Genomic DNA, 27935 nt, shown 5'->3' on the forward strand with positions numbered 1-27935 from the left:
AACAATCCCAGCTCCCTCAGCCTCTCCTCATAGGGCTTGTGCTCAAGGCCTCTCCCCCATCTTGTTGCCCTTCTGTGGACACATTCCAGCAAGTCAACATCCTTCCTAAACTGAGGAGCCCAGAACTGGACACAGTACTCAAGATGTAACCTAATCAGTGCAGAGTACAGGGGCACAATGACTTCCCTGCTCCTACTGATCACACTATTCTTGATACAGGCCAGGCTGCCATTAGCTTTCCTGGCCCCCTGGGCATACTGTTGGCTCATGTTTAGGCAGCTGTCAAACAGCATCCCCAGGTCCCTTTCTGTTTGGCAGCTCTCCAGCCACTCTGACCCCAGCCTATAGTGTGGCATGGGGTTGTTGTGGCCAAAGTGCAGCACATGGCACTTGGATTTGTTGAATCCCATCATGTTGGACTCCACCCATCTGTCCAGTTGGTCCTAGAAGTAAGTGGGTCTTTATATTTCCTTGTTTGTAGATTTCTTACAAGATATGCCCTGCTGTGAGAATTCTGTTAGCAGGTGCTATGGAAGTAAGTAACACTTCTTGAATGGTTCCCATCACCATTCTCTTTATAAAAACTATCTTAAAATGTTGTCTTGTGTTTTAAAGCTTTGGTACTTGCTTAAAGTCTCAGCACATCTGTTTGTTACTGGTAAGTTTAAACTTGATTCCACTAGTAAATATAAGACTTCTAAAACATCATTTATTTTCTGCTCCCTGTAGGTTGGTTTCTGTACGGGCAGCATTTGGTTTGTACAATACTACTTTGAATAAGCTAGTTGACAGATTTAGAATGCTGCATGAAATTTACTCCACAGAACACTCCCCACCAAATTATGGCTAGGCCTTGAAGCACAGATTGCTGTGAGAGTTGCCTGAAAAGATGTGACGTTTTCTGTGCCTTCAGTTCAAAGATAAATTGAAATACTTAGTTCTTACCTTACTCCATATGCTGATTACATTACTGAAATACCTTTAGTAGGCGAAACCTTTTTTTGTTAAATAAATTTATTAAGTTGCTATTGAAAGCTACTACTATCAGACATTTTGCTATAGTGCTTGAAATTACTTCAGTAAGAGTTCACCAAACCCAGCAACAGGTGACACAGGAGACTTCAATTCTGGCTTATGTTTCTTGTCCAGATGTGGAAATCTCTGGTGAGGCAGTAGGGCAAAAAAGTTGAAGCAGTCGCCCATCTTCTCGGGATTCATCAACATATCGTAGCTGTGAAGCAACTGCTCACGAGTTTCTGTGTCATGTGAATTCTGCAAAAGTACCTAAAAGAGAGTAGGTTTATAGCCCTCCCTCCTTCCCAATAAATTCCTTTATACCTGCAATCTCTTGTTGCATCCTTTTCACTTCTACTAATCTAACAGTGCCATAATGTTCAGTACTGGTGAGATCTCTGGTAGAGCTGATGTATGTAGCAAAGTTTTGCATTTAATACACCTAAATACAACATAAATTTACTTTGAGGCTTCTCCTAGACATAAGGTACTCTGGATCCAATTCTTTGACCTCACAGCTACATGTTGAACAACTTCAAAATCAGATTTTTATGAAAGCTCTCTCGCTGCTAAGAGCACTGCTTGTGGATTAGGGGAGTTTATGCACCTGTAAGCACTGCAACGTACCTGCAATCGGAGGTCAATGCCCATGTTTTTCAGAAACTCCCGCTGTTTTATGGGGCCTAACGTGGCTGTTTTTCCCTGGGTCATCTTTCGAAGATAGCTGAAGTCCACATCTGCTGTCAGGTCTGCTGTACCTGGAGCTTTCAGCACATCATGAGGTTTATGATTCCGGAAACCCTGAAAAATTAAAAGGGAAGATGATGCTGGGCTCTATTCCTGACTGCCATAACTCAGGCTAGTGAAGCCTATGTTGTGTGTGTGAGAGTTGAGAACAGCAGATTACACTTTGAAAACTTGAGATAAATGTAGCAAGGGCTGAGATTATCCCTTCTGTCTGATGGGAACGTGTATGATTAAATAAGAACTCAATTACTCGTTTCATGGTTGCAGCGTAATGCAGGTTTTGACAATACGTCCACTCAAGACCTTTCTTTTATAAGAACCTTGCTTACTCAAGTAACAAACAATAAACCCAAATACTGTTACCTTTTATTTCAGGGTGAATGACTTACCCGGAATGTGTCTGTTTTGGTTCCATCATGACCATAATCAGCAACCAGTGCAGCCCCACCGTCCTTTTCTATACGACAGGCAAGCCTCTGAATGATGACACCAGCCTCAGGACACACTTCCACATGATCTCTCCTTTCTTCAGGCTAGTGCAGAGTTCAAAGATAGAAAGACCTGTATTAGCAAACAAGTACAGGGCAGGAGTTCTTCACACTTGATAGCTTGGTAATGTCACCACTTCACTGGGGCACAGAGATCCAGGGGTGTCTGTTAGAGCTTGAACTAGTTTTTGCTGTCATTTTCAATTGGTGTTTTTCAAGTACTGGATTTCACTCACCTCTTCTATAACTTTCTGTAGTCAATGAATTAATTTTTTTTCTAACAAAAACACCTGCATCAGGTGAAACTGTATTGCTGTGGTACGCAAAGAATTAAAACAGCTCTTCAGCTGCCTGCACCCTTCAAAAAGGCTCTTCTGTGTGGAACTGTAGTTAGTGTTAATCTCAACTAGTTAATTTTGTAACTTTAAGAATCCAGTGAACATGACAAAAAATGTGATTTTGGACACTTTCCATTACAGGTCAGCACAGCACACAAGTGCCTGGCTGCACTGATTAAATACACACCAGGTTGAGAGCCTGGCTTAGGTAGGACCCACTGCTGACATGGTGATGTAATACATAGAGAACACTCGCTTGCCTCAGCTTGCCCTGTGAAGTGCTCTGATTTTGTGACACTGGATGTATGTGTTTACTTTTGTAATGTATGTTCCCCAGTACACAAAGTTAAATGCTTGTGGAAGCTTTGCAAAATGGAAAGGGTAAGCTTTGTTCACTCCTCTTGCTGTCAAGATTAACAGAAAAGACCAAAGTACAAACTCTGGTAAGCAGAACCTTGCCTGAATAAAATTTTCTGTTGCAGGAGTACTGGATGGTGAAAGGACAAACCGCAGCTGGTCAGGAACTTCTGGATCGATGTCAACCAACACTTCACGCCAACCTTTCTCTGTTCTCTGTTCAATAAACCCAAAGGACAAATTTTACATTCTAACAGGTACACTAGAGTCTTAATTATTAAACTAATGTGTCAAGCACATTCACACATATTTTAAAAACAAAATATGCTATTAACAACAATTATTAATTCCTATTTAATTCCAGTAACTTCCTTGGAAAAACCTTAGGAGAGAGACTCACCTGCAGAGTCATCAAATACAGGTTTAATGAGAAAGAATGAGTGATGCTGTTAATAAAAATGCTGCCTCTTCTATAGACATGCAACATTTAACTTAGCAAAATCAAATATTTTTATGCTACCAGTGATTTTCATAAACTAGTTATCAAATGGAAGTTTCTTCTGACTCTTAACTAGCCTCTATTTTGCTATTCTCATTACCATTCAAATGAAAGCCCTTCAGTCTTTGGTAGTGGTATATCGGATACTTAGTTTTTCTTCCATTCAAGACCCATTACTAATTTTACAGTTGTCACCTAAATTAAGCCTTATTTGTACAAATGCAGTTTTAACACGAGAGACAGTGCATGTGTCTAGTTTGGCACCCTAATTATATTCTTCCTCAAAGAGAAACTCTTTAAGCAGCTGGTCACTGTTACAATCATTTTACAGTACCTGAAATTTATGTATTGGAAGGGCATCAAAAAACTCATGTGCTAGGTAAAAGCTGTAACCTGTGGGAAAGCGAAACCAAATCAAATTATTATTACTTCCAAAGTAGCTTCCAAATGCTAAAACCATTTTAGTTATGATTTTTAATTAAGCTAGTTAATGCAGCCATGAAATAATTATGATTACCTCTAGCCTGGATACACCAAAGACAGCATTTCTACAGCAAGCTGGCTCTAGCTTCCAGACCTTGGATTTTAGATTGGTCTCCCATGTGAAGGGAGTGAATGGTCTCCCATGAAAAGGAGTTGTCAAAATATATGGAATTGGGTAGTTACCACAAAATGTAGTCAGAATAGGTAGCAGTTAAGAAAATGAGTTGAGATCCCACCTCAGATTTGTAAAAGAACAAGAACTCTTACTTTTCTATTTATTATGAAGGCTAGCAGGGATGTGCTCTGTTGTCAAAAAACTGCAAATGGAGGAAGGGTGATATCCCTGTAACGCAATGTTCAAGCCCCTTACCTGCTGGTACATCCTGAATGTCTCTGTACCAGAAAATAGGAATTCCAGTCTTGGTAACACCCTGCATGTAAGCAGACTTGTCCTCAGGGTTTGACTGCACCTTCCCTCCTGTTAGCATCAGTGCTTGGGTCTCTCCGAGTTTGGGACTTACTTCTACCAGATGAATAGAGACATCACATTTACTAAGTAAAGAAGCAAGCTGGTTGAAGACCTGTAAAGGCAGATGGATTCTCTTAGATGCAGTTATGTTTTGTACACATTAAAGGTTTAAGAATTAACCTTTAATCTCATTATTTATATTCAAGATAGAAGATTTAACTGGCTTTCATACAGCACAAATAGTCCTAGTGAAGGAGACTGCATTTTGCAATTCCAGAAGGAAGAAGGAATTTCTTCATCAATTTTAGTAAAAGCTGCTTACATCAATAGCCTGAGAGCAAGTAGCTCCTCTAAGACTTGCAAAGGATTTAGCATTAGGAGAAAAGCCATTCAGTTTTCCCAGGCACGATAAACAAAAATCGCTTGCTACTGTTTATTTCACTGTTGCTGTAAGTATTCTATTTACATATCTTAATGAAATAAATAAAAAAAAAAAGAGTTCTGGGGTTCCAAGCATGACAGAAAAGAGAAGGTAATCTCAGAAGAAAAATGCCCCTAAAATCCCTAGTGTCACAACTTCTCTTCTATATTACTGTCCTCTCCTCTTCCTCCTGTTGATTTTGCTGAGGCGCCCCTCCACAGCAGCACCATCCTATAGGGATTTCAGTTTGGATAATGCTTTCCGACAGAGAAATAATTAACCATGGACTATTCCTGCTCTCCCCTTCTATCAAGTAGCATTTGAAAGATTCCATGTGCACAGTGTGCGCACACTGCCCCGTGTTCTGCTTGCAGCTGAGAGACCTGGTCTCAGAAACATGCATATATTTTATTTAGAGTCTAAGCTGCAAATCTTGTGACTGGAATGACTTGGTTACCAGGAAGAAAGTTAAACCCTACAGCAAAACATCATTCCTTTAGATTTCAGAGTAGCCACGGAATAAAGAAAGAAATAGTATTAATATTAGTTTTAACCTACCCGTAATATATCATCAGTGAGAGTGCCCCTTCCTGGGCCTAGTTCCACCAGCTGGAATACTTTAGGTTTGCCCATGGCTATCCATTCACTAATACACCATATTCCTATTAACTGAAAGTGAGAAATGACACAAAGAAGGGGTTACAGTGTAACATGAGAACTAAAAAGTGGTATTTGCCTTTTATCCAGTAATAACCGAGCTACCATGCAATATGGTCTGCCTATTTTAAATTCATGAAAAATCATTATGTAACTGCCCTTTTCTGTTTAAGTGTTAAAATTGCTCTTGTTTGCTGTCAGAACAGCAGAAGCAACTCTCCATCAGACTCTCTTCTGGCTGAAGCAAGAACTTTTACTTATGGCTGAAATGCCATAGGTCACTGCCTAGCTACCTCTGAACAACTGATTGATTAGGTAGTGTTGGATGATAGGTTGGACTCGATGATCTCAGAGGTCTCTTCCAACCTGGTCTATTCTATTCTAATTGTTCTTCACGGCAGCGCATTTACCAAAGTGTAGAATAGCATATAGTCAGTCCTTACTGCAGGAAACGATACACAGATCATTGTGAATCAGAACAAAATCTGACAATTAGTTTCGAAGAGAGTTTTCACAGTACGAAGCTACTGCAACTTTGTAAGCAAATTCTACATGAAAATGCTACTGTGCACGGGTGGTGGATCAGAAAAACAAAATACCTCCTCTTCCTCCAACTTAAGAGCGAAAAGAAGCTACCTAACACAAAAGGCACTATGCGTTACCTCTCCAAATATCTGACTTATTTCAGGCGAGGTGACGAAATCCCCGCTTTCGCCGATACCTCCGCCGCGCGTGTAGTAGCCCTGTTGGAAGGAGAGGAGCCGGAGGCCCAGTGAGCGGTACGAGGGGATCGCTCTCCGGCCGGTTCCGACGCTACGAGGCCCGGGTGCTCAGGCATCGCACCCGCGGCCCACAAGCCGTAACGGTGAGGTCGTCCAGCCCCGCCCCCACCTGGCCCGGGTTCGTGAGTGCCTCCCGCATGTACTCGGCCACCGTCACCGGCCCCGTGGCCCGCAGCTTGAGTAGCAAATGCCGCAGAATCGCGGTGGGCCCGCTGGACCCCTCGGTGTCCACCTGGCCCCCCGCGCCCGAGGAGGTCTGCGCTGCCGCCGGAGCTGCGAGGAGAGGAGAGGTGGAGCAGGGGTCTTAGCGGGACGGCTCGCGCCCCGCCGCTCCGAAAGAAGCGGGAGGGTTGAGGGTGGCGGGGGGAGGTTAAGGCGGCCATTACCGTGGTGACGGGGAAGCCGACGGCGGCCGGCGAGACCCAGCGCAGCAGCGAAGAGCGAGCGGCGCGAGGGCAGCGAGACCATGGCAGCAGCGCCTCCACCTCCTCTTCCCCGGGTCCTGGCCGCTCGGTGGCCGCGTTGAGCCCCTATCCCTACGTGCGGACGGGCTACCGGCTACAGACTGCTGGGGGCAGGCGAAATACTCTGAGCCTTAGCTGAGACGCCCCCTGTCCACCCTTCCCGGGCTCGCCCACGGCAAATTGCCGCTCGTCCTCCACCGCCCTTGCAGGACCTGCGTTCCCGCCGGCCCGCGGGGCCGGAAGCGCGGCGCAGGAGCTTCCGACGGGCAGCGATGGCGGCGTTGTGGGGCTTCGGCGTGAAGGACCCGAGGGAGACAAACCGTGACAGCGAGGAGGAGGATGATGAAGAAGATGATGATGAAGATGGAGAAGCTGATGAGTTCACACTTGACGAGGTGCTTCGCCTCGGCGGCACCAAGGTAAGGGGGGGGGAGCGGAGGGAGCGGGAACACGTGGCGGACGGGCGCCCCCGGGATGGGTCCCTTCTCGGACGGGGCCTTATGTAGCCCAGGGCGCGGTGGGGTGGCAAGGGGAGCCTTTGGGAACGTGCAGACTTGCTCCGTATCCGTCGGTAACGAGTGTGCGCTGCCGCCCGCAGCAAGACTACCTGATGTTGTGTGCCGTGGACGAGCCAGAGGAGATGGTGGACGGCGGCAAGAAGGACACTATCGACGACCTGAAGGAAGGGGAGCTGGAGGCTTTTGTCAGCTCCCTGGGAATCGATAAGTATGCGAAAAATTGCCTGGTAGTGGAGGGCGAGGAGGAGGAGGACAACGGTGGTGGTGGAAGCGAGGAGAAAAAGAAGCCCACAAAAAAAGACAAAAGCAAGAAGGAAGTTAACTCTCCTTTGTTAGAAGGGAAAAAAGAAAAAAAAGTCAAAGAAAAGGCAAGCCGTGTGAAAGACAGCAAGACAAAGCAAGCTGATGGTGATCAGGACCAGCACCTTTTGACACAGAGCAATAGGCTAGAAGATTTTGAATTTCATGCAAGGCAAGTGATACTGATAAAGCCAGGGGGCAAATGGTATGAACAGGAATACACCAATGAATTCTCTTCAGAACCACAAAATCAGATGCTCTTGTCCAAGTATAAGACCTTGGCTCAAAAGCTGTACCAACATGAGATAGAGCTGTATAAGAATAAGACAGATTATCAGAAGGGAGCCTCTTCGACATGGATGAAAACTGTTGTGTCGTCAGGTACTTTGGCTGATAGGATGGCAGCAATGACCCTTCTTATTCAGGACAGTGCTGTTCACAGTCTCCAATATGTTGAGAACTTGATAAACCTCATAAAGAAAAAGGGCAGCCGGCATCAGAGCCTCATGGCTTTGGACACCTTCAGGGAGCTTCTCATTTCAGATCTCTTACCAGACAATCGAAAATTACGGTCTTTCTCACAGAGACCATTTAGCAACATAGAGAAGATGTCAAGTGGCAACAGGGATTCGAGAGACAGAAGGTTGATACTGTGGTATTTTGAGCATCAGCTGAAACTACAGGTGGCAGACTTTGTGCAAGCATTAGAAGCCCTGGGTCATGATTCTTTGACAGCACCAAAATCACGAGCTTTGGCAGTTGCCCACGAACTCCTCTGTAACAAGCCTGAGCAGGAGAAAGTTCTCCTTGTTCAGCTGGTAAATAAACTGGGGGACCCTCAGAACAAAATAGCCACCAAAGCCTCTTACCTTTTAGAGACATTACTTCACAAGCATCCAAATATGAAGGGAGTAGTGTGCAATGAAGTGGAGAGGCTTCTGTACCGGTCCAACATTAATGTGAAAACCCAGTATTATGCCATTTGCTTTCTGAATCAGATAGTCCTCAGTCATGAGGAAAGTGCGTTGGCTAACAAGCTGATAACTTTGTACTTCTGCTTTTTCCGGAACTGCATTAAGAAAAAAGATGTTGAATCCAAGATGCTCAGTGCTCTTCTTTGTGGGGTAAACAGAGCTTACCCTTATGCTGAGACTGGTGATGAGAAAGTGAAAGAACAAATGGACACACTGTTTAAAGTTCTGCATCTTGTCAACTTCAGTACCAGTGTCCAGGCCCTGATGTTGCTGTTTCAGGTGATGGACTCACAGCAGTCTGTATCGGACAGGTACTATGCAGCTCTATACAAGTAAGTGACAAGTCTGTGGTTTTTATATGAATTTCATTTTATGACATCACTATTAATTTAAAGTTGTAGATACACTTACCTTGCTTTTAGGGTCTTGTGAGTTTTATGTCTGGCTAAAAATTTCCAGTGTTTTGTTTGAGATAATGCATGTGACCTCTTTGACTTAATGTGAGGATAAAGCAAACGGTAGCAGTAGGTCCTGAGAATACAACACTCTCTTCTCCCAGACAACCAGCACCAGAACAAGGTGACACAGTCTCAAGCTGTGCCAGGGGAGGTTTAGACTCGAAGTGAGGAGACAGTTCTTCACTGAGCGAGTCATTCGTCATTGGAATGTGCTGCCCAGGGAGGTGGTGGAGTCACCGTCCCTGGAGGTGTTCAAGAGGAGAACGGACGTGGCACTTGGTGCCATGGTCTAGTCGTGAGGTCTGTCGAGACAGGTTGGACTTGATGATCCTTGGGATCTCTTCCAACCTTAGTTATACTGTGATACTACTGTAACACGTGCATTTCATTCTTGGCATGGTTTTGTGGCGGCATGTTTTTTAATTCCAGATAGTATTTCAAACTGATAGATAACTACATCTCCAAAATAATTTTTACAGGTGCTGTGTTTTAGTCACATAATGGACAAAAATACTTTTTCTATTTGTATTTAGGGCACAGGGAAATACTATGAACAAATCCTTTAAGTGATTTAAGTTGTGTAGGTGGAAAGCCTCATGCTATAAAAGAATCACTTTTTTTTTGTTTGTTTTTTTTTTTGTTCCCCCAGCTGATTGTTTAGACTCTTTACAAGCTTCTGTTTTACTTGACCAAATGGAAGTTGCTAATTTTCAAAAATGGACCTCAAGCTTCCTGAGAAGGTGCAATGTATTTAGGGACCTTCCTGTGCCTGACAGGCTGGAAGAAACTCAAGTACAAAACTTGCCCGTGCCTATGCCTGATCTCATTGTGAAGCATGCTACCTGCTAACCATTTGCTTTCTATTTTTCTGAACATCAGAATAAATCAGATTAGCTTCTTACATTAAATGTGTCAAATTTTGAAACTTGCTCAATTCAACTCAGTTTCTTAATGTTTTGGTGGGTTTTTTGTTTATTGGTATAGATTTTTAATATTTTTTTTAAATCTCCAGTGTCTTACATGGAATTAGAAATACTACACAGCTGTTGACAGTTCAGGGTTGATCATAATGGTTTTGAATACTGGGGAACAAGCTGTCTCTGGTATTTTAGCTAGCACTCTTGAAAACTCTTCAAACTCCTGGCCAAGCTGGCAGCTCGTGGCTTAGACAGCATCACTCTGTGCTGGGTTAGGAACTGGCTGGAGAGCTGAGCTCAGAGAGTGGTGGTGAATGGTGCCACATCCAGCTGGAGGCCAGTCACTAGTGGTGTGCCCCAAGGATCAGTGCTGGGCTCCATGCTCTTTAATATCTTTATTGATGATCTGGATGAGGGGATTGAGTCCATCATCAGTAAGTTTGCAGATGACACCAAGCTGGAGGCAGGAGTTGATCTGCTAGAGGTTAGGAGGGCTCTGCAGAGAGACCCTGACAGGCTGGGCAGATGGGCAGAGTCCAGTGGCATGAGATTTAACACATCTAAGTGCTGGGTTCTACACATTGGCCACAACAACCCCAAGCAGTGCTACAGGCTGGGGTCAGAGTGGCTGGAGAGCAGCCAGGCAGAAAGGGACCTGGGGGTACTGGTCCATAGCAGGCTGAACATGAGCCAGCAGTGTGCCCAGGTGGCCAAGTAGGCCAATGACATCCTTGCCTGTATCAGGAACAGTGTGGCCAGCAGGAGCAGGGAGGTCATTCTGCCCCTGTACACTGCACTGGTTAGGCCATTCCTTGAGTACTGTGTCCAGTTCTGGGCCCCTCAGTTTAGGAAAGATGTTGAGTTGCTGGAGTGTGTTCAGAGATGGGCAACAAAGCTGGTGAGGGGTCTGGAGCACAAGCCCTATGAGGAGAGGCTAAGGGAGCTGGGCTTGCTTAGATTGGAGAAGAGGAGGCTCAGGGCAGACCTTATTGCTGTCTACAACTACCTGAAGGGAGGTTGTAGCCAGGTGGGGGTTGGTCTCTTCTCCCAGGCAAGCAGTACCAGAACAAGAGGACACAGTCTCAAGCTGTGCCAGGGGAAATTTAGGTTGGATGTTAGGAAGAAGTTCTTCATAGAAAGAGTGATTGACCATTGGAATGTGCTGCCCGGGGAGGCGGTGGAGTCACCGTCACTGGAGGTGTTTAGGAGGAGACTTGATGGGGTGCTTGGTGCCATGGTTTAGTTGATTAGACAGTGTTGGATGATAGGTTGGACTTGATGATCTCAAAGGTCTCTTCCAACCTGATTAATTCTATTCTATTCTAAAATGTAGGTGATTGTTAATAGCAATTATTCTAACTGTACTATGACAATCAGCAATATTTTTTCATGTGTTTTCCACAGGAAGCTTCTTGATCCTGCTTTAGCAACCTGCTCAAAGCCATCCATGTTTCTTAATCTTGTCTATAAATCACTGAAGGCAGATGTAGTGTTACGGCGCGTGAAGGCCTTTGTGAAGAGGTTACTTCAAGTCACTTGTGGACAAATGCCACCCTTCATTTGTGGAACCCTGTACCTTCTGTCTGAGCTTCTGAAAGTAAAACCAGAGTTAAGAGTCCAGCTGCAGGATCATGTGGTATAAGATGATATCTCTACCCTATTGTTCTTCAATAAGAGCTAGTTTCATAAGTGCCTTTCCCTGTCCTGTGTATTAGTGTCCGTATTAGTGTATTAGTGTATATATAGTGTATATATAGTATATAGTGTATATATAGTGTATATAGTGTATTAGTGTATTAGTGTATAGTGTATTAGTGTATAGTGTATTAGTGTATTAGTGTCATTATTATTATGTTATTAGTGTCCTGAAATGTTATGTCATGGGAAAAAGCACTTCAACAAATGTAACTACATAAAAAAATCTGCATAGATTAAGGTGTTTTAAGCATTCTTGCAGCTCTCATGCACTTTGCTCACGGAGAGAGGATTATTTCTCTGAATGTTGTGTAAGCAAGCAGATGAACATTCTTCACTCAAAAGCTCTGTTAAAACATGGCCTGCTTGTGTCTTCTTTCTGCAGTCTGAAAAACAGGCAGGAATGGATTTCTTTTGTTTGTTTTTTCCCCCCCTTTCTTCAGGTGGGGAGGGGACCCTTACACTTAAGTAATGTAAGCTGTAAATTTCAGTTTTAAATCCTGTATCAAGGTTTAAACATTGCCCATCATTTTACAAACAATTTTGTAAGTAGCTTCGGAAGAACTGCATGAATCAGAATGAATTGGAATAAAACTGGAAGTTAGCTGTTTGCTTACTTTTTGTTTAGGAGTCAGATGATGAAGAGTGCTTTAAGGATCAAGAAGTTGAAGAGGAGGAGGAAGAAATTGTGGATGCAAAGAAAGAAGCAGAAGGTGAAGAGAGGAACACAGTGGAAAATCCTGCTAAAACAAAAGATTCAAATGCCTCGTGGGTGCATCACCTGAACATGGCAGGTAAATGGGCAAGAAAACATAATTCGTTTAACTTCTAACATTCTGTAATGGGGACATTGATGAAGACTTCGTGTAAAATTGCTACTGAATGAGTGTAGCCTGTCCAGCTAGGAGTGATGGGCAGCATGGAAATTGCCTGATGAAATTTAAGTAGTTTTCATCTCCTCCAACTCTCAGGCAGAAAGAGCAGAGCTTCCTACGATCCTATGCACCGAAGTCCTCTATACTGTGGTGCAGAAAATACAAGCCTTTGGGAACTGAAGAAGGTAAAGCATTCTTACGTTGCTGATTACTGTGTCAGTGTGGCCCTTGTATGGAGAGAAGAAAAGTAACTTGGTTATTCTTGGAGTAGCTACCTGGGTAATGTAACAGAAAGGTTAAATGACACATTGTTTAGCTTTAAGCTTGTACGTGTTACATCACAATGCTGATATTCCAGAACAGAATAGAATAGAATAGAATAGACCAGGTTGGAAGAGACCTATTCCAGAGTAGGGAATATGATTTTTTAGGTGGAGATTTGGACAATAAATAATCTCTTCTCAGTTTTGGATCTTTAGCTTTGTATCACAAACACTTTTTAGTGTTAAATTAAACACAGTTGTAAGAAGAATGTATTTAGTTGACATAAACAAATGAGAAATTGGAGTTCTTTAGTTGTTCAAGGGCAGAGCACACCAGTCGTGCACTATTACATATGTCTGTGTGTTATTTGGCAAGTTACAGAGTGTTTTATGACATAATGGTGTTGTGAGGAGTCTAATGCATCAACATGAATAACGACTGCATTTGTTTTTAAAATAGAAATGAATTCTTTATATTTTTCAGCTTTCTGAACATTATCATCCGTCTGTGGCCCTATTTGCAAAAACAATTTTAGAAGTAAGTGCTTTTGCTAGTCTGTAGCTTTGAAGTTTGATTTTTAGATCAGCTGTCTTTGCTTTGAAGTTTGATTTTTATGTCAGCTGTCTCTTGCTTTTTCAGAGCTATGTGATAAAGCTTCCTTGTGTTTTGAACTCTACTGTTAGGGAAAAAAAATATTTAACACTGTTGTGACACTGTACCAAAAATACTCAGTTGTACACAAATACGTATTTGAAACTTTCTGTTCTAATGCAAGCTATCCAAATAGTGCTGAATGTTGACCACTATTAGCACAGTACATTGCAAGGCAGTTAAAAAAACAAAAGGGAGGTGTTTTTTTATTGAAGAAAATACTGAAATTCCAGAAATAAGTCTGTACAGGAGTGTAGTAACTGGTCAGGCTTATTCTTGGCCAGTTGGAGTCCTTGTTTAGTTGTTGTCTTTCTAAAATGAAGACCATAATGGTTTGACTTTTTTTCTTTTTTCAGGGGAATCACATTCGGTACTCTGGTGACCCTTTGCAGGATTTCACATTAATGAGATTCTTGGATCGCTTTGTGTACAGAAATCCCAAGCTCCATAAGGGCAAAGGTATGAACTTCTCTGAACACAACCTTGATTATTGATGATGACCAAACTCTTTGTCTCTCAGACTGCCAAGTAACACTTTATGCTTGTCAAATATTCAAGGTAGTGCAGCACAGGACAGTCTTCAGGGCTACAAGAACGATGTCTGCAAATTTGAGCCAGCTGGCCATCACATACTTTCTCATCTGCAGTGCAGAAATTGCTAACTAGAATAAACAAAGTGACAGGAAAATGTGAAGACTACAGAGTGGTTAAAGTTGGAAGGGAATTGTGGAGGTCATCTGTTCAAGCAGGGCCACCTAGAGCAGGCTGCCCAGACTGTCCAGATGGCTTTCTAATGTCTCCAAGGATGGAGGCTCCACTGCCCTTCTGGGCAACCCGTGCCAGCACACAATCACCCTCGCAGTGAAGAAGTGTTGGAGGCTCCTGTGTTCCAGTGTGTGCCCATCACCTCTTGCCCCGTTATGGACACCACTAGAAAGTGCATGGCTCTGTATTTACCTTCTCCCTTGAGGTATTTGTTAGGCATTGATGAGATCTCCCTTGAGCCTTCTCTTCTCCATCCTTAACAGTCCCAGATCTCCCAGCCTTTCCTTATAGAAGAGGTACTCCAATCTCCTCAAACCATCTTTGTGTCCCTTTGCTACACTCTGTCCAGTACCTCAATATCTCTCTTAGCACAGACACAGCACTTCAGGCATGGCCTCACCCCTGCTGATTAGAGTACTGGTCATGTCCCAGTACCTGCTGGCAGCACTTCCTCACTTACAGCCCAGGATACAATCAGGCTTCTTTCCCACAGGGGCACCTTGCTGGATCATAGTCAACTTGGTGTCTATCAGGATGCCCGGGGCCTTTTCTGCCAAGGTGCTTTGCCACTGAGCAGTTCCCAGGTGCATGGGTTTGGTTGGTCCTGCCCGGGTGCAAGACATTGCACCACTTCTTGCTGAACTGTATGAAGTTCCTGTCAGCCCATTTTTACAGCCTCTTGAGGTCCTTACAGATGGTAGCAAAACCCTCTGGTGTATCAGCCACTCCTCAGAGTTTTGTATCATTAGTGATAAAGTAATTTATTTTGGATTTATATTCTGTTACAGAAAACACCAGCAGTGTTGTAATGCAGCCAAAGAAGAAGCAGTTTATGAAAGACACACAGAATCCAGCAGGTAAGTTACCCCTTTTTCAGTTAATATTATGATAGCTAAAACATTCTCAGCTGTTTGCTGTACATGTGTCATCTGTGCTGTGCATGCTATTATCTGTTAGCAATAGAAGAAAGCCCTGTCCATCAGGTGTGCAGTAGTGGTGCCTCATTTTCAGCATCAGTTGTAATCTTCTTGTAAGGGTGCATGGAATCTCCACAGATGAAACTTTGAATCCATTGAATCGTTTTTAGAACATGTGACAGAGAAAGTCAGTTACCTCAACTATTGGACTCTTGAGTGGGAAAACATTTTGTCTTCTACTGCAGCACTTAGCTGTATGTACCAGTTTTTTTAAAGACCCTTCTATTCTCTCTGTTTTTCCCCCTCTAATTGCAAATACTTCCTGGTATAGTAATTCCTTTCTTTTAGGCAGGTATCATACCTACTCTTTACCCATCCCATTAAGAAATGTGTAACAGCAAAGGACAGAGCTACCGAAAACTGCATGTCTTGTTTTCTGTGCCATGACCTGTGTATGTTTCCTCTGCCTTCTCTTGTGTTCTCTTTTTCCCTGCATTCCCCTAAAAGGAAATGCCCCCCCTAGATAAAGAGATTTGCAGTCTTGTCTAAAAAAATTTAGAACATTGTTACAAATTTGCTTGTAGCTGGCAATGTGAACCTATAGGGTGACAAAAAGGCTAAAAGACCCCCTCAGAATTCGTTCCAGCTGGTGGTATTTCTAGTTAGAAGAGCAATCTGTTAGGCTACTAGCTTCAGAGGGACATGAATTTATAAAATAGTAACTACATTCTGTGCTCACAAATATGCCATCCTTATGTCTGGGTTCCTAGTTTATCAGTGATGTTTTTTAAACTTCTTTAGAAGTATCTAAGATTATATACAATCCTTAGAACGTATATTGATCTAGGGGTAGTTAATATAGCAGCATTGTGTAATGGATGGTTTTGTTTAAGTTATCATCTAAGAAATTTTTTTCTGCTTGTTATGATTGAAAAATAAAACATCAGAAAATGGATTTGCATAATGATATAAATCACCTTAAGCTCTTCCAGTAAATGATTTCTATTACTTCATACAGTGCCACAGGGGTAGCTATTGTTAGATTACTGTAAGGTGTCTTTGGCAGTGTTATTTTGCTCCAGAAAGAGGCTACCTTGTTTATTTATTTATTTCTATTTTATTTTATCCTACTGTTTCCAGTGATTAAGGGCAGGATTTGGTGGTAAGAACAAGCAGTTAAAAATCAGGTAAACCATCAGAAAAAGTGCTGCCTGAGGGCAGAAGAGGTACCATCTTCTGTGGTGGAATCACTGATGTTCCCAGGGATGTGCTATCCTCGTTTGTGTTGCAGAGGTTTTAGTTACTGATGCATGGGGTTATGGCTATAAAAGCTTAAAGTAGGAATGTACTCAAAGGCACAGTTTATTGCAGTTTTTGGGGTTTTTTTTAGTTTATTCTGACTTGAAGGAGCAGACCAAGCATTTAGAACTGGAACTGAGGAAATTGTGTTCCATAAACGAAGAATCTTGTGTTAAAAATACGGATAAATGAATGCACTTGTTGCATTTAGCTGGTCACTGCTGAGGCTTAGGGAACTGAAACTGCAAATCTTCTGTTACCTTCTACTATTCATTTAAAGAGTCCCTCTGTAGGCATGCTCATGTGGTGTCAGAAACTTGGTCCTTTGTCTTTTTAGAAAACTTCTTAGTCTGTTCCTGCTGAGATAATCAGTAGGTCTTTCTCTTTTGATTTACTTCTGAGGTGGAGGGAAAGGGCAATATATGAAGCTAAAACTCTCCAGAGGGAGTCTGATCAATACCCTAGCCAATCTGCTGTTGTACAGTGTCATATTTTACCTCAGTTCTTTGTCAAGGAAAGTAGGGTGAGGCTCAGTCCCTTCTTCAGCGTGCTGAACTGGTGTCTGGTCCTGCCTCACAGCTGCTGCTGGGCATTTTTCCTACCGCTGGGAAGAAGTGATTTCAGCTTTTAGTGCATGACAGGGAGCTTATCTTATTTTCTTTCTTTAAAATTTTGTTTTTAAATGTGCATTGCTGCTCTAGGTGGTTGCAAAACCTCCCTTGATGACACAGAGATTAGAACCTGGTTAGGGCTGTGCCTCTTGATTTTCCATGGGACATGCTCACATCTCAGTAGTAGTATATATGCTGAGAGCTGTTGGTTTGAAGAAGTTTGGAGGTGAGCTGACATTTATTTAGCAGATGACACTGGGTATCTCTGTACCTCTGCCTGTGCATGTTGTTTTACGTTCTAAAAGAGTAACAGTAATTCCAACTTGAGCTAAAATCAGTTCTTTTTTGGTTTTGCAGTCAACAGTAAGGAATTCCGTACCAAAGAGGAAAGCAAAATCCCAGTGGATGAAGTGTTTTTTCACAGGTAATGACATACTTGTGAACATTCATTTTAAGTGGTGGGTTTTTAAGGCAATCCCATGAAATCCCATTACATTCATAAGTACTCTCTGGTATTCCAAGTGCTTGGAAAATGTGATAAATTTGAGTGACTTGTGATGATAGTGCCTTCCTTGGAAAATAATTTCAGTGTTTGTCTAAAGTGCTTAAGAAAGAGTATCGCTTAGGAACAAAGGTAGTCAGTGCTTGTAGTCTACAACCAAGTAAGCTGACATTGTAACAAAGAGGCCTTAAGCAATGGCTAATGATGAATATCCTATTGCTTGCAGTTCTTATACATGAGAAGTATATTTAAAAAAGTGCTTCTGTTATTATCATCCAAGCTTACTAGAATGGAAGGATGTAAAAAAAAGTCAGAGGAATTAGTTTGCTGTGTATTTTAAAAAAATATTCAGAGCTCTTTCTATTTAGTTGGCTTTCCTGTCAGGTAATGATATAAAATGCAGCTGTGATACTAAAACTGAAGTGGTACTCATTTGGCAAAGATTTGTTCTTACTACATCAAAATACTGGTCTGGTAGTTATAGGCTATGCATTTTATTGTAGACTGTAGTTTTGCTTGTTGGGTGCTAATTAATTTCATGATGTGGTGGGTTGGAAATTCCCCCCAACATTAGCTTTGCCAGACCAGCTCAGCTGGAAGCAAAACTACAAAATATACAATATTTACAATATTTACCATTAATAAACAGCACAGGGACCCCCCTGGCCAAGGACCAGGGGAGCTGCTATAGCTTTTCTGTCCCTGTCCCCCCTTGCCCCTTCTACATGAAAGGGACAAGAGAAAGGAGCAGAGAAGTTAGAACTTAGCCAAAATAGTGCAGCCAAGGTGAAACAGAAGGAAGTTAGTATCTCTCCCAGAGCAAAGAAGTGAGAGCAGAGAGAGAAATTCATAGTATCATAGTATCAGTCAGGGTTGGAAGGGACCACAAGGATCATCTAATTCCAACCTCCCTGCCATGGGCTGGGACACCCCACAGTAGGTCAGGCTGGCCAGAGCCTCATCCAGCCTGGTCTTAAACACCTCCAGGGACGGGGCCTCAACCACCTCCCTGGACAACCCATTCCAAGGCTTCACCACTCTCATGGGGAAGAACTTCTTCCTCACGTCCAGTCTGATTGTTTACATTACTATCTTACGTCCGTTATCTCTCCAATGGGGTTGTTTAGAACTATCATAATTTTCCTTTTTTCTGCCCAATAGTGATTTATTTATGTTTTACTACTTTCTGTTCAAGATATGTGAAAAAATTTTAAAGGCATGGCCTCAAACTACCACAACTGGCTACCTGTGTCTCCTTAGGAGATCAGTTTTGTTTATTTTGTTTAATTAGCTTGTTTGTTTGTTTAGCATATATATTGCTGCAGGGGCTTAATAATTTTAGTTGGTATTACAGTATTATAATATTGATTAATAAATAAAATTGGGATAGTAATTTTGATATTAAAGAAAAGCATCTTTAATCATGCCTCTGAAAAGTTAACAGTATTGTTACTTTGAAGATGGCTGAAATTGACATTACACATTTAAAATCTGTGATACAAAGTGCTGTACTTTTTTGCTGTTGTATATGCTCAAATTTGTCTTCTGTGGTTCTTCATAACAAGAATGAAGGAGAGAAATTGATTTTAAAGGGCTGACAGAAGGTAAAACTACACACAAAAGAGGAGGGGTGTGGAGGAAAATGTGACAGAACTTCATGGGTCAATCTTGTTGTTTAGTTTGGTGGGGTTTTTCCCCCTTTTTTCTGTTTTTCTCAGTTAGATTCAAGTTGAAATTGATCCTTTTTTGCTTGGCAGTATAAGGCAGATTTTTGCATCTTTCTTTGTGCCCTTTTATAAATTCTTCATGCTAAAAATAATTTTTGGCACCCTTGGCTCTGGCTGTGAGATTTCTTAGTTTCAAATTTACAGTCACGGCTTAATCATTAAAAAAAAACCCAAACAGGATACGAATTTCTGATTTGGGATGGGTTTGAAACCATTACTTAGAATTTTCAACTGGCAGAATGCACATGAACCAATTTGCAGGTTAGTTATTTTTTTTTTTTTTTAAAAGCTTGTTATAAAGATGATCACCTGAAATTTTTGTGATTGAGAGCAATCTGTTATTTCAGATTTTATTCAAAGTTTGATAAGAGGAGAGAGAAACAGAGGCGTCAGGATGATGAAGAAAGTGTGGAAGACGTAGATGATGATGAATTTGAAAGAGTACTTGGTAAGGTTGTGTTTTTCCTTGCAGTAACTATCCCAATATTTCCTGCTTATGCACGTTATTAATTTATCCTTTTTATAGCTTATATTGTATAAAAGAGACAGATACATGAAAATGGAAGTGGGAAAAAGAAAAGGGTATCCAATTCCCCTTCTATGCTACTGCACCAAAAGTTCATACTATCCATCACATAAGCTAACTGGCTGGCCATCTTGTAAAAGAGGTCTTGCTCTCCCTCCTGCAGCAGCGATCAGCGTGTTCAAATGGTTGCAAATTGTCTGATTTTGAACATAAGCTCATGTGTGCCAGCTTGTGCCACCTTCTTTTCTTAATGTTGTCCAAGAGTTAAGTAATTTTTTCTAAGAGCATGTGACATTTGCTGCTATTCTTTCTTCACTGGTTGGCCTACCTCAATCTTCCTTGCAGTTTCTTTCATTGCTGCTAACATTTTTCATGAGGTTGAATAGAATAGAATAGAATAGAATAGAATAGAATAGAATAGAATAGAATAGAATAGACCAGGTTGGAAGAGACCTTCAAGATCATCATGTCCAACCCATCATCCAACATCACCTAATCAACTAAACCATGCAACCAAGCACCCCATCAAGTTTCCTCCTAAACACCTCCAATGATGGTGACTCCCCTACCTCCCCGGGCAGCCCATTCCAATGGGAATGTTCAGTTAGGTCCATTAGGGTAGTAGTAATCTTAGCTCTTCCTGTAGCATATACTTTATTTGCTTTAGAATTGGTATATGATTTGTTCCAGAACCTAAATTTGTTAGTGTAGCATAAAATGTCCATTATTTTATGATTTCATATATTATTTATACAGTAATATGTGTATTTTTGGGGAAAAAATATCCAGTTAGCTCTCCATAATTGTTTTGTACAATATTTATAGAGAATTTTGTACTCCCATAGGAGGATTCTTAGTGACAGAATTAGTCTTAGTTATGACAAGAATCTGTTTCTAATTGCATTTTTAATTTTATTGTTAGTGCCTCTAAATCAACTGTTCTCTGACAATTTGCCCCATAAACTTACAACTTTAAATTAAGGAACTCCTAAAGTTACTTTTTATTCTGAAACAGTACAGTTGTAATTCTTCAGATTTAGTTTTTGCCTGCAATTTTATATAGCAGTTTGTTTACTAAGTGAATCTGATGGTAGGAGCTTTCTCTAGTCTGCTTGCTTTTCTGTCAAAAATAATAGTGAGTACTTTTAACCTGAAAATGAGCATACAGATTATCTGACAGGATACTTGCTTGGAGGATCTTAATTGAGTCTTCGACTTGGAGCAAGTGTTTGAGACTTGTAGTGATATCCCTCCTTCCAAGTTTGACTCGCTGTGCAATTGTGTGTCCACTCATCTGTTTCCCACATCATATAGTTCTTGCCAGACATTCCATCCTCAATAAAAGAAAACTTCTCTTATTTTTCAAAGGAAAAATATTTCTTAAGAAAAAGCCCAGGTAGTTTTAGGTAATTGTTGTGTGGAATATTTTTCTATAGGAGTGCGAACCCTTTGGCATCAGGGTCCCTCGTTACTGATACAGATCATATAAATTGTTAGGGGAAAGAATAATAATAAATAATAATAAAAATGGATCCTTACCTCTATGGTTTTATTATCTTTTCAACTGAAAATTATACCTGAAATTAATATATTTTGCAATGGCTTCTTATTTCTTTGTTTGACTTTGTTTAGTAGTAAAAACAATTTTCTCTCTTCCCTCAGATACATTTGAAGCTGCTGATAATGCCATTGATGTTGACCAGGATGACCTTGATTTTGCTGGGTAAGACTTTTAAATTCATTCTTTCATCTACTGTTTTAATCCCTGTATTGAGTTTTACTCTGTGAAATTGGATAGACCTTTTCAGAAAGTCTCAGAATATCACTTGCAAAGGAAAAAAAAAAGGCAACTGCAATTGACTGCTGGGTAATGCTACTTTTCTGTCATAATGGAGCATCATGATTCTGTGATGCTTACAGTCTGCTCGCTTGACATGTGAGACCTGTAGTATTTCATTTTATATATGAAGTGCAGTGACCTAGTAAACACAGTCAAATCTTACTTGCTTTTCACTGTCTCGAGTTTCTGTTTGAGAATTACCAAGAAGAAAAGTAGCAGATTAAGGCATAATGGTACTGCTGCTGTAAATACTTGTTGTAACAAGACCTAATGAAGTAAGTAAACTTAGTGGAATCCAGAATCACAGAGCCCAGTTCTCAGCAAGTCAGGAGTTTCACATAGGATAGGGTAGGGTAGGGTAGGGTAGGGTAGGGTAGGGTAGGGTAGGGTAGGGTAGGGTAGGGTAGGGTAGGGTAGGGTAGGGTAGGGTAGGATAGACCAGGTTGGAAGAGACCTTTGAGATCATCATGTCCAACCTATCATCCAACACTGTCTAATCAACTAAACCATGGCACCAAGCACCCCATCCAGTCTCTTCCTAGACACCTCCAGTGATGGTGACTCCACCACCTCCCCAGGCAGCCCATTCCAATGGCCAATCACTCTCTCTATGAAGAACTTCTTCCTAACATCCAGCCTAAACCTCCCCTGGCACAGCGTGAGACTGTGTCCTCTTGTTCTAATAGAATCATTTACATTGGAAAATAACTTTAAGATCATTGAGGCAAACTATGAATGATTAAGTAGCCTCTTTTTTACTTAAAGCATCTGCAATACAGCTTTCAAATCAGCACAGAAAACAAATCTTTTTTTTTTTTGAGGTGAAAGGAGAATTACAGCTTAAACTTCTAATTTAAGATGAACATTTTTGTGATCCAGACTGGTGTGAAAGGAGACAGAAAAGCAAGTAATCAGCTAATACATTAAGAACGATGTTTCCTATCTGAAGAAAAATAAATGAATAAATTCTTAATTTACTGGAGCTGCTAAGGAAACCAGCAGTTTGTATGTTTTACAGGAAAGGCTTTCTGAGAAGGCACACATAGCAGATAAAATACCAAAACTGACGTTTCTGTTAATTTCAGAGTAGGATTCTGTCTAGAACTTACTGAAATGGTTGACTTTTATAACACAGTTCCATGTAGTGACATTGAAAACATACCCGAGTACATAATTCATGTTTCTTAGATTTCATTTATGGTAGTGTGCAATGATGCTGAACTTTTCTAGTGCAGTGATTGCTTGTAGATAGATGTTACCTGGATGCAAACATTGTGCCCAACAAAGTGCTAAGCTTGTTACATATTTTTTTTTTTTAGTAACATAAAAAAGAAAACCAAAGGTGGTAAGAAAGGCGAGGAATCCAGTGCTGACTGGGAGAATTCTGACGATGAAGATGAATTCAGTAATCTGGATGACGATGAGGTCTCCTTAGGAAGTATGGAGGGAGACTTTGGAGAGGATATGGATGAAGAAGGAGGTGTATTTATGGACGTGTCTGATGATGAAAACAGCTTAGGTAAAGTACCATTTATTATCACAAAACAAGAAAAAAAAGCTTTTTAAAAGGTAACTGAATATGTAATTACATATATAAATTCAGATTTAGTTACCTAGGTGGGAGTTTTGCTTTTAAGTAAAGAAGTGATGAGTCCGTCTCTAGACAATAAATTGTTAAGAGACTGTGCCAGGGAATGTTTCTCTTAGGGAAGAGTGGGAATTAGGCATCTGTATATAAAATCTTGTTAACAAGACTGTAGTTATTCTATTCCATAAACACTGCCATCTTTATAGAGACAAATAACTGGCTGCAGTAAGAAGAAATACTAAAAAATCTCAAAAGAGAAAACTAAAAATCCGGTACTTGGTAATTTAAAAAATTTCTTTAGACTTAGTCAATGTTAATTTTTAAAAATTTCATCTCTTTTTAGATGAGATATAACTTACTCAAATTGCTGTCTCATAAGTAACAGCTTACTCTTCTAATACAGCTATGCACCCCAATTTTTATTTCCACTGTAATAATAACTGATCATTACCTCTATGGTTTTATTATGTTTTCAAATGAAAAGCACGGTTTACACAGTATACACTTTGTAAGGCTGGAAAAGTGCAGATTAGTGGAGTATTTCAACTAATAACTTAGGGCTGCAAAAAGGTGATTGAGGGTAGAGGAGGTCAACTGTTTATACAGCCATTAACACATTAATGTGTCATGAAATTATTACTCCAGAAATGATCAAAACTTATCAAGCAGACATTCAAGGTTTACATAACACTTGCTTTTTGCTGTTGTATTTTATGTATCCGAGTATCAGATTTCATTCCTCTTTGGTGCTGTGGAAAAAAGAGGCATAGACTGGCATGCCACTGGCCAATTTTTAATTGTCTAGGCTGAAGAAATCCCAGATTTGGTTGTGTGCACCCTGTTATGAACTTGTTTAAAGTAAACATTCAGAACATGATGACAAATATGCCTAATAAGTTTTAGACTCTTGTGCTTTAAAGATGTACACATTGTGTGAGAATGAGGGATTGATTATTTTTGCCCCCTATCAGACCTGAACAATGACAATCAATTGAAGTCTACCAATAAAAAGGGCAAGACAAAGAAAGATACGAATTTTGTTGGATCACTTGAAGGTAATGAGACACTGCTATAATTTCCATTGACAAGGCTTAATACAAATAGAGAATATGAAAAACTTTGTAAGCAGGGGGTTTTACTACAGTAGATTGTCTTTTGAACCTGGGTTCAGATTTAAGTAAACCATAGATGAAAAGGAGGTTGTCCTGCAACTGATGTCACCTAATTCAGAATGACAGCCTGCTAGCAAAGGACTGGGAATTGAAGGAAGAACTTTTGCAGGAAGGATGGAGTTGTACTGCTCATCTGTGCTAACACCTGAGGCACAGATTTGTGCTATTTAGGTCTTGGTTGGAAACTTTTCCCTTGTTTTCTTTAGGGGAGGTGGAGAATAAAGGTTTTGTAACACAGATATTTTAGATGGTATCAGTAAATAGAAAAATTTTAGTGTCTTTGTGAACTTCAAGTTCTGTCTCATAAAGAATAATATTTCTTGTTTGAAGGATCCAACCGAGGGAAGAAGAGAAAACTCCAAGATGCCAGTATACTGGCATCTGCAGAAGAGGTGAGTTTGGTTAGTGCTTAGCAAAAATGATCAAGCCTTTTACCTGTTTCTTTGTAATAAAATACTAAAATTTCTCTCTTTAAAGTTTGGCTATCTGCTGGATGAAAATGCTGGGTCTAAGTTTGACAATATCGGAATGAACGCAATGGCCAACAGAGATAATGCAAGTAAGTACATGCTGCAACTACAAATAGTTGTAATGCTGGTTTACTTCTTTACTTTCAGTCTGTACTTGAAAAGCTGCACTTTAACTGAAATACATACATGGTCAGAAATCACACAGAAGGAACGGTAGCTTGTCATCAAGATAAAAATTCCTTCTGTTTATGAGAGGTCCTCAGTGCTAATATTAACTGTGACTACTGGAGTGAATAAGGCTTCAGGAAAAAGTTGTCATGTGGCCCTTTCACACTCTAAATAAAGATGGGCAGTATGCTTTTTGTCAAGCACTCGTGTGCATTTTGCTCTGATAAAGTATGTCATGGATTCTTCTGAAGGCAAGGCTTAACGCATGCCTGCCTTTCCTTACCAGAATATCTCCTTGTGAAAGAAGCTGGGAAACTATGCAGGAATAATTCTAATTAATTGTGTATACACTGACTGAGTAATCAGTCCTTTGTAGAGCTATTACAAGTCCTGCTTGGTGTCACCTGGAAAACGTTAACAGCAGCACTTGAACATGCCTAGTGTTACTAAAATACAAAGCAAGGGCAAGAGTGGTCTTAAACTCTTGAGAGTGTTGAGTGTGGTCCGTGAAATGAAAACCCCAAGACTTTCTAGTGTAAACAAAAGGCAGCTTGCACTTTAATAATGTTTATAAATACAGAAGCCAAGTTTTAACTTTTACAGATGAATCATGTATTTCTTATCATGGTGAGAAGTATCCATTGGCTCCTCATTTCCTGCCTTTCTTCTTACAGATGTCAAACAGATCCAGTGGGAAATCGAGCGTGACAAGTGGCTTCACAATAGGGATGTGAAAAGCATCATCAGAAGAAAGAAACAGTTCAGATACAGAGGGCTGAAAAACAAGTTCAAGGGCAAGAAACCAAAAAGATGAACTGGGCATTTTAATGTGGACATTTTAACACTTATTCAAAAATAATTTTTTTGTTAATCACACGTCTTTCTTACTTCAGTTCTTGCTGCTTAACCATGTCATTTGGTCATTCTCCCTTATGCCATGAATTCCAGACCACTCATTGGATTTGTAATACACTGAAAAATAGGAATATCCATGTCAGCTCTTAAGTTAGCCACAAAGTGGCTCACCTTCAAACATGCCTAATTTTGTTGGATGCACAGTACTCCAGTTTTGAGGACTCTATCCAACAGCCTGACACTCCAGACCCACCAATGCATAAGAATAAATACTTCTGCAGTGTCTCCTGGGATAAGATTTAAGCAGTAATGAAAAAATCACTTTTATATATAAAAGATGCAACAGAAGCTTCAGCCATCCTTCTGAAACCAACAACTACACACCCACCTTCCAGAATTGATGGAAACCTCTTCTGCATTGTGTATCTGAAATCTGACAAGAAAGAGAAATTACATTTTACTCAGCATCTTTTAAGGCAAATAATTAAATGCACTGTTTTTCTAACTAGATCAATTTTACCTAAATTTGTCTGAGCTCCTAAGTTCCAGCCACCATTAAATTATGTGATCAGAATTTACTTGCAAATTGTATCACAGACTGCATTCAGGTCACTGATGTGCAGCCTCATTACCCCAGTATTTACCGAGCCTCCTCACAATTGTGGTAAACAAATACAAGCTACACATTCACAGGAAGCTGAGTGCCTCTGAAACTGACATGCAAATGAAAACTGGGAAAACTGCTTTTTTCGCTTACACAGCTTGAGGCATTCTGTGGGCTACTCTGACAATCCAGGAGAAAATGCTGTAATAATAGTTTTATACTGCTGTAATGATTTACAGCAGTGCATAAAAGAGGATCTTCCCAATGCTAGTACTAACACAAAGACAGCAGGAAAAGCCTCATTCTGAGCACACAGGGCTGTAAGATGAGCGCACTGCATCTTACAGAACTAGAGCAGCTACAGCTTCAGAAAGTTTGCCAAGGCTATAAAAGGACCCAAAACTGGTAAGGGGGGAAGTGAGAAACAGTGAATGCCCCAGCACCAACCTAGGCTGGTAGATTTAGTCACATAGGTATCTCATTTTAGTTATGTATTTTTTAATAAAAATGCAAAGATAACCAAACTGTAACAGCTTGCATCTAGGCTAACAAATGCAAATTGAGGGTAGCACAGGTGAAGCTCAGCTTATGTCCTCCCAGCAGCAGTTGCCCTCTGGCTCAGGCTGACCATGGGTAGCAGGACTGCCAGCCTCTTCCTGCAGGGGCATGCGTTTGTCAGTCGGGTGCTGCAGCCCTGACAGCAAATGAAACCACTGCTTTGCTGAGCAAATCCTGTGTTAACTGAGCAAATCTTGTGTTAGCAAAGCTGGTGCTTGGCTTATTTTTGTGTTCCCTAGGCTTTAAGAGACTCGAGGGACTGAAGCTAAATGATCTGGACAATGACAGTAGCTGCCTCATGCCAGTTGGGCCTGTTGTTATCCTGGGAAATTTAAAATCAGAGCCACTAAGAGCTAGGCATGAGCCACTAAGGGCTAGGCATGAGCCTGGGCATCCCTTTAAGGGCTGAACACCAGATGCCTGAAGCAGGATTCATCCATTTCTGCCTCTCGTGTTCAGGTGTGAGCCGGTGGCTGTTGCTGTCCAACATGCAAGATTTAGCTTTGATGCTGGCAGCCATGCGCTGTGCTACACTGTACTTGAAGTGCTTCCCCATGGTTTTTGTTTTGTAAAACTCAACTAGCAGCTGACTAGGGTGTACCTGCACTAAGCGAAGCCAAACAACTGACCCCCGCGTCGGGGTTTTTCTTCAGAACCCCCGTGTACTCCGGCCACCTCAGGCCGACCCGGCACGGGGAACTGCCCGGGTCACGGCGGCAGTGGCAGCCCCCGACCCCGCTTCCAGCGGGACGTGACACACGAACCCACCACCACCCCCCACGGCCGCCCTGCCGCACCTTGGCTGCGGTCCATGGCGCGGAAGAGCAGGAGGGCGCCGAGCAGCCCGGCCGCCTCCATCAGCAGCAGCCCCTTCACGACGCGCCGCGCCATGGCCACTGCTGGAGCAGGGCGCCCTTGCCTTACGGAAACCAGCGCCAGCCGCCGCACATGCGCGGCGCCCT

The 27935-nt window shown here is 41.4% G+C and overlaps 2 protein-coding genes and 1 long non-coding RNA gene across 4 annotated transcripts; 1 reads left to right on the forward strand and 2 right to left on the reverse strand.

The window, feature by feature from the left end:
* Window positions 1-621: 621 nt before the first annotated feature.
* On the reverse strand, window positions 622-6861 carry NDUFAF7 (NADH:ubiquinone oxidoreductase complex assembly factor 7). The gene is made up of 10 exons (XM_054162345.1): window positions 6642-6861; window positions 6365-6528; window positions 6136-6216; window positions 5375-5485; window positions 4297-4507; window positions 3778-3836; window positions 3047-3160; window positions 2151-2294; window positions 1642-1815; window positions 622-1284 (listed from the first exon to the last, which is right to left on the reverse strand). Exons 1-10 carry the CDS (start codon window positions 6721-6723, stop codon window positions 1072-1074), a joined length of 1353 nt encoding a protein of 450 aa, XP_054018320.1. The 5' UTR covers window positions 6724-6861; the 3' UTR covers window positions 622-1071.
* Window positions 6862-6938: 77 nt separating this feature from the next.
* On the forward strand, window positions 6939-25836 carry CEBPZ (CCAAT enhancer binding protein zeta). 2 transcript variants are annotated; one of them, XM_009900919.2, is made up of 16 exons: window positions 6939-7138; window positions 7318-8843; window positions 11291-11522; window positions 12210-12375; window positions 12553-12641; window positions 13204-13257; window positions 13728-13830; window positions 14925-14993; window positions 17321-17387; window positions 19540-19640; window positions 21381-21441; window positions 22878-23077; window positions 24118-24201; window positions 24649-24710; window positions 24796-24877; window positions 25631-25836. In XM_009900919.2, the coding sequence occupies exons 1-16, from the start codon at window positions 6992-6994 to the stop codon at window positions 25768-25770; spliced, it is 3183 nt and encodes a 1060-aa protein (XP_009899221.2). In that variant the 5' UTR covers window positions 6939-6991; the 3' UTR covers window positions 25771-25836. The 2 variants fall into 2 exon arrangements, 1 of the variants encoding a protein (XP_009899221.2); XR_008462294.1 differs by lacking the exons at window positions 22878-23077; window positions 24796-24877; window positions 25631-25836.
* Window positions 25616-27928, reverse strand: LOC104300613 (uncharacterized). The gene is made up of 4 exons (XR_008462295.1): window positions 27771-27928; window positions 26200-26244; window positions 25845-25928; window positions 25616-25731 (listed from the first exon to the last, which is right to left on the reverse strand). It is a non-coding gene; the product is annotated as an uncharacterized LOC104300613 (long non-coding RNA).
* Window positions 27929-27935: the final 7 nt, after the last annotated feature.

This window comes from Dryobates pubescens, chromosome 6, assembly GCF_014839835.1.
Source record: "Dryobates pubescens isolate bDryPub1 chromosome 6, bDryPub1.pri, whole genome shotgun sequence".
Taxonomy (NCBI): domain Eukaryota; kingdom Metazoa; phylum Chordata; class Aves; order Piciformes; family Picidae; genus Dryobates; species Dryobates pubescens.